Source organism: Suillus subalutaceus, assembly GCF_016647625.1.
Source record: "Suillus subalutaceus strain FC151 chromosome Unknown DFJ58scaffold_259, whole genome shotgun sequence".
Lineage (NCBI taxonomy): Eukaryota > Fungi > Basidiomycota > Agaricomycetes > Boletales > Suillaceae > Suillus > Suillus subalutaceus.
Window position 1 is genome coordinate 22,571 of NW_024540508.1, and position 6,474 is coordinate 29,044.

Consider the following 6,474-nt stretch of genomic DNA (forward strand, 5'->3'; position numbering starts at 1 on the left):
AGCGTGCGAGAGTATTACGCAAAGTGCCAAATGGTGTAGATAGAGTTGATAACCAATGGACGCCTGTTTTCTTGCGAGTGCAGCGCATGCAAACGCATGCACCTTGCATGAACTCTGCATTCCCTTCGCATTTGTGTCGCAACTACACGGATTTCGCGAACACTTTGCATTGCAATCACATTGCACTCGCATCTTCAATTGCACTCAGGTTGTGCACTTCACCCAGGTAAGTACAATTCCGGCGACTGCTATACTCTGGCTTAGTCGATGCCTATGACTTACTGATCCTTCTTAGTACTAGGCCTATATCTACTAGGTACATATACTAGCCAATTCAACAAGACTTTGTTTTCTCAATGGAATCATTCTCGGTCCAAAACTAGATCTATACGAGTGATACTATGTCCAACTTATATTGGTGTGTCTGTCGATGACACAGAGGGAGACGTGTGCAAGTCGGGCGCACTACTTACTATGACCACCTGCATGAAGCAGAGACCGACGAGGAACGCAAGCAAATCATTAATGCACAGGATGATCCTGAGGCCATCCAGCTGATTCGTAAATACCTGAGCAAGCGGTGTGCCAGTCCAACTCATGCTCCTCCTGGAAAACGCACTCGCACGGCCAGTCCACATGTATGTATGTTATTTTATTCAATGGCCATAGTACTAATGAGCTTATGCAGCATTGAAATGACGAGCCTATGTCTCTGTCGAATGAATGAGAACATGCAGCCTCAAAACGACGAGCCTCTGCAGCCTCAAAATGACGAGCCTCCGCATCCACCAAATGACGAGCCTCATCAGCCTCAAAACGACGAGCCTCCGCATCCACCAAATGACGAGAACCTGCAGCCTCGAGACAACGAGCCTCCACATCCACCAAATGACAAGCCTCTGCAGCCTCAAAACGACGAGCCTCCACATCTACCAAATGACGAGCCTCTGCATCAACCAAATGACGAGCCCGCTGCAAACCAACCACAGCCACCCAACCCTCCTGGCATTGATATTGATGAGCTTGAGCAGCTCTCTCGGCTCCCAAAATTTCACCAAGCTTTCTCATTTATTCAAGCGCTTCGTGCAGCATCTCTTGATGACCCAGTTGCAAAACTTACACCTGAAGCTCTTGAGAAACTGCGAAATCCGCCTCAGCAGCCACCTCGTATCGCAAGTCCAATTATTCATCATGGTATCGAGATGTACTTTCATCTTGAACATGCAGCTCAGGCTGCATATAAGGGGATTGCCGAATTCTGCAGCAAGAAGTTTTCCTGGAGCGGAAGATATCCCATCTTATCGTGGTGTCGAACGCCTCGTCGCAGAACTTAGTGGTATTGACTCAATCAAACACCACATGTGTTTAAACACTTGTATCGCATTCACCAGGTCCCTTTTCTGATCTCGACCAGTGCCCGTTCTGTGACTCACACCGATATGACCAGCTGAAACTTGAAGCAACAGGCAAACAGGTTCCTGTTCGCGAGTTTCATACCATTCCCCTGGGACCACAGTTACAAGCACTTTGGCGTGATCCCGAGAGTGCAGGGACACATGCACTATCAGTCGTGAACGTACAGCTGCAATTTTTCAGTACTTGCAACAGCACGACAGGCGAACTCCACATCATTGATGATTTCATATGCAGCAGTAACTACCTTGAAGCTGTCATGCAGGGTCGCATCAACGAGAATCGACACAGTTCTTATGATCTCAATGGACGGTGCTCAGCTCTATCAAAGCAAAATTTCTGACTTGTTGGATCTACATTTGGGTAATTCTCGACCATCACCCCAGCCGCCGCTACAAGAAACAGTATGTTCTTCCTGGCAGAGTAATCCCTGGACCCAAAAACCCAAAAAACTTTGACTCATTCTTGTTTCCAGGTTTTCATCACCTTGCATCACTACAGAATGAAGGCCTTCGCATTTGGGATGCATCTCTGTAACATAAATTTCACTTCTGCACCCATTCCTTGCTCTTCCGACAGCTGATGCTCTTGGCCTTGTCCATTTTGATGGTATGGTGGGCCATAGTGGTAGAAATGGTTGTCGAGTCTACTGTGGACTTATTGGCCGTCGCAAACCCCCAAGGCTCTCATTACTTTCCTGTCCTCCTTAAGCCCTTGAACTATACTGTTCGAGGGTGCAGTCATGATGATGTCGATGTTTTCAATCTCCCTGCCACTGGTTCGGGTTCCTATTCCACAAATCTTCAGTCATCTTGTCAGTTCTCCTGAATCAAACACAATTCGAGAAGGCAAGAACCGAAACCGGTATCGTCAAACCCAGTCTTTTACTTGGCCTCAACCCTGCACATGTTCTCGGAATCCCTGATTGTCTGACCACCGATGTTATGCATTTAATTGCAAACATTTCAGATTTAATTCTAAGCTTATGGCGAGGCACGATCAAGTGCGAACACTTCGGATGATGTTCGTACTTGGTGTTGGGCCATATTTCGTGACGACGATGCTTGGACTGAGCATGGTGCAATTGTTGGTGCAACAACCTACCACATACCTGGCTCATTTGATCGTCCGCCTCAGCAATCCAGCAGAGAAACTCAACACACAGTATAAAACTTGGGAATTCCAGCTTTACATTTTCGGCCTTGCACCTGCGCTCTTGCATACCATTCTTCCACAAGACATATGGCTAAATTTCTGCAAGCTCGTACGAGGGATTCGCATTGTCTGTCAGCACAGTATCTCACAAAACGAGCTTCGAGAGGCTCAATTGCTACTTGGCGAGTGGGAAACTGAATTCGAGCAGTTGTATTACCAGCGTCGTCATGATCACATTCATTTTATCCGACCATGTGTACACCAGGTCAATCATCTCATCCGCGAAACCATACGAAAGGCCCTCCAGTGTGTTATGCACAGTGGACGATGGAACGGACCATTGGCAACCTTGGATCAACAAATTCGACAGCCTTCAAACCCATACGCAAACCTTTCAATGGAGGCTGTCCGACGATGCCAAGCAAATGCACTCAAGTCCATACTGCCATTCTTAGCTCCCCCTGACAATGTTCTTCCACGTGGACATCAAGAACTCGGCAATGGGTATGTCCTCCTCCGAATAAGGGAAAAGCGACCATATCGTCCACCAGCAATTCATGTAGCCCTCCTCGAAGATTTTGTCCATGCACCACTCCCCCAAATGCATCGTTGGGCTCGACTCCGACTTCCATGTGGTCAAATTGCATGCACTGCCTGGCGTGAATCAGAACGGCCACTTGAAAAATTGCGCATTGCACGTCACATCAAAGTATGTGTTAACTGTACTTCACATAGCATGTACTGATTGTAGTATACAGGTTATTATTGATGGGACTGTCCGCTTCGCAGAAGTCCAGTACTTCACACAGGTTGCAATTGCTACGGAGAATATTGGTGAATGGCGTGATGCAAATATTGCTGTAATCTCAGTCTTCTCCGCTCCAGATGCTGACCTTGTTCAGCTTTCAAATCAAACTGTGCTTTCATGCAAATACCTTGGCAATGAAGGACTCTGTGTTGTTGATGTCACCTCTATCAAATCTGTTGTCTCAATGATTCCTGCACCGTCCTACTCTACCATCTGGAGTCATCGAGGATCGCTTTTTTGTTCTTGAGCGTCCTGGACTCGATAGTTTATCAATTTGGTGTTGAGCAGGATCAAGAAGATGAGGTAGACCAACTGGGAAATGGAAGCTGAGGAGAGAAACTAGTTTTATGACCCTTATACAGCACTCGTCTGTCGTTCCTTCAATACAAGAACTTTATTTGACCCTAATATTGCTTGACATGATGTAGACATCGTAGTATACAAATCAGAACTTACCGACACTTACTATGACATCTGTTTAGGTTTTACCTTTTTCCCCTACCACCACAATGTCTGTCAGGCAACACAGAAGGTGGCATCCATAACTTTGCTAGGTCGAGGAAGCTCTCTCAACAACACCTAGAAGTTTCACAAAACTTCTCTGTTTTCAATACTCCTAATCTTCCTTTGCATCAGTCGACATCAAGTAATTTCCCATGGTAGCAACCTTATAATTCGGACATTTCTCCTTCACAAAATGACTCTCGTAATCGTTTTTCAAGCACTTCAGGGTACTCATTTCCTGCCACACACAGGCACACCACAGATACACAAGTAAGTTTTATTTATATTCATAGATGTCATGTCTGGTGTTTACCGCTCTACAGGGCGCATATATGCGTGATACAGACCAATTCATGGTTACATGACTCATATATGCGTGACATCCATGACTGACATTCTTTACAGCAAAGAATTGAAATATTAGAGAAGGAAAACTTAGGAATTACGAACGGAATGCACGATCCTAAAGTAAGTTTCGAGTTGAGTGATATTAGAATAGGTGCTAATCTATAAGTAAGGAATGCATTTCAGATGCTTGCTAATTGTGTGGGACTACGAAAATGCCGACGCCAACAATTTTACTCCACCTCCTCATGCTGATGGACAAACTCCACATATCGACCAGTCCCTACCTTCGCGACCTCCTCTGTTGAGCTCCGAATGATTATGACACCAAGTTTTGGGACATCGAAGACTGGAAGATATGGTGCAACAGCACTGAAGGACATGGCTCGATCAAGTCATGTGGCTCAGTCCCTTTCTTAGAAGATGAAGATGGAAATCCTCTCGCATCGACAGCTGTTGATTCTATCCGTCGCACAATGCGTCGACTCTTCGAGATGTTGGCATCCAAGAATATCAGCACCACCATCCTGGGGACGCTTATCTGAACAAGCTTACCTTCTTTTTCATATTGCTATCGGTACAGCACACACCCAGAACTCAGATTCTGCTCAAACGACTGGAAAGCAAACGAACTGGCAAAGAACTGTGTATTCAGCTTGGCGAACAGCACTGCAGGCGAGCAAAAGCAAGAGCTAAGGGCGTCAAACCTGAGGAACTCGATCAAGATGATCTAGGCTCTTATTCTGGCGATGACGAAGATGGAGATAATCTTGAGAACCAGAAGCGGAGCGCCATGGCCAGAAGATCTCACACATACCACTGAAGAGACGCAAGACATACGAGTCTCCGCTCTTGTCCAGTAGTGCTACTACCCCTTCGTCAGAACCTGAAGAACTTACCTCAACAAATCTCACACCGTCAGCAGCACAATGCGATAAACCCACTGCCAGTCAATACTTGGACAGGTACCTCAAATCAAACTGAAAAATCCACTGTATGTCGAATTTTTTAAATTCTTCACAATGCTAATTCTGAATTTATTCACTAGTGATGGCCTTACTCTTCCCCAGAAGTCTCCGTTGGTGCTGCAATCACCATCCGAGTCTACAACTCCAGTTCTCAAATCTGCTGCTGCCATCTCCCAACCCAATGCCCTCATCGATGGATTTGCTGGCGAGTCTCCTGAGGCTCTGGTCGAGACTGTCATGGTCACACCCCTCAGTTGATACATCCATACCAAACGGCCAGCCCACCACTTCGGTCTCCAGCGTTCCCACTCACAGTGCCACCGAGCCCACCGAAGTGCCGAAGAAGGCCAGCAAGGCACGCCCCAGCAGTAAGAAAAATGGGAGGTAAGTATTTCTTTCCTGCTTATATGCTATCATTAGTACTGACATTGATACAGGGACCTTTGCATCCTTCGTTGGCTCAAGCAAGTCAAGAAAGACTGGGACTACAGCAGAGTTTCGTGTCTACTGGGATGCACTCGATACCCAACAGCGCAATGTATGTCATCGTTTTTTTTCACTGCTACTACTAGTAGTACCATGCTGAACTTACTCCGATTCTGTTAGTCTTACGAGTCTGAAGCAGGTTCAATTGGTGAGTGTTCTTCAGTGTATTTGCAGTATTGATCTGAATCTTTACTCAGGTTTCCTCAAACGTCTGGGTCAAGAATACAGTCAGGTGCAGTTGTTGACAGGTACCTTGCATTGAACGCACACATTGCATGCCTGGGTTGTTCGGACTACTTTCATTCCATCATTTTCATGCTCTGTTTCAACTGCTTTGTTTCATATCATTCCATGGATTGTATCCATATTTTGTACTAGAAGCTACAACTCGAAGCAATATGATATGAACCGTTCTCGCACAATATCAAACCGCTCATAAGGAATGCAAGGGAGTGCCACATCGTGTAGAAACAACTTGAACGACTCTCGCACGACGACGCACGATATGGACTCCTTCTGCATTGTGTATTCGTCCGGATTTCTTGTCAAGATCGTGCGAGGGCAGTTTCAGCTGGCGGTGCACGATGTGGCACGCTCTCACATGTTCCCGCAATGTCCGATGTTCACTGGGGATCACCACCCACACAAACATTTTCAGGCCTGTATCTCCGCTCTTGACATCCCGCACTCCGGAGGAAGTCACATTATGCATCGTCCGCCAGGCAGGTGTATAACACCTTGTACCCGGTCTGCTCTTCCTCTTTACTGGTCGGGGAGGACATGGTCAGTGTTCGA

General features: G+C 46.4%; 3 protein-coding genes across 3 annotated transcripts; all 3 read left to right on the forward strand.

Moving 5' to 3' along the window:
* Positions 1–68: 68 nt before the first annotated feature.
* On the forward strand, positions 69–889 carry DFJ58DRAFT_822887 (uncharacterized protein). Its single transcript, XM_041392084.1, has 3 exons — positions 69–135; positions 296–638; positions 689–889. The coding sequence occupies exons 1-2, from the start codon at positions 87–89 to the stop codon at positions 556–558; spliced, it is 312 nt and encodes a 103-aa protein (XP_041235864.1). The 5' UTR covers positions 69–86; the 3' UTR covers positions 559–638; positions 689–889.
* Positions 598–1,334, forward strand: DFJ58DRAFT_736281 (uncharacterized protein; the record flags this gene model as incomplete). Its single annotated transcript, XM_041386774.1, has 2 exons — positions 598–638; positions 689–1,334. 2 exons carry the CDS (start codon positions 598–600, stop codon positions 1,332–1,334), a joined length of 687 nt encoding a protein of 228 aa, XP_041235865.1.
* Positions 1,335–2,473: 1,139 nt separating this feature from the next.
* On the forward strand, positions 2,474–3,623 carry DFJ58DRAFT_750346 (uncharacterized protein; the record flags this gene model as incomplete). The annotated part of the gene is made up of 2 exons (XM_041387737.1): positions 2,474–3,277; positions 3,327–3,623. 2 exons carry the CDS (start codon positions 2,474–2,476, stop codon positions 3,621–3,623), a joined length of 1,101 nt encoding a protein of 366 aa, XP_041235866.1.
* Between the last annotated feature and the right edge of the window lie 2,851 nt (positions 3,624–6,474).

Coding starts and splice junctions, on each gene's coding strand:
- DFJ58DRAFT_822887 (XM_041392084.1), top strand. CDS start 87: ATGCAAACGCATGCACCTTGCATGAACTCTGCATTCCCTTCGCATTTG. Junction 136..295: donor TGCATTCCCTTCGCATTTGT/GTCGCAACTACA, acceptor GATCCTTCTTAG/TACTAGGCCTATATCTACTA.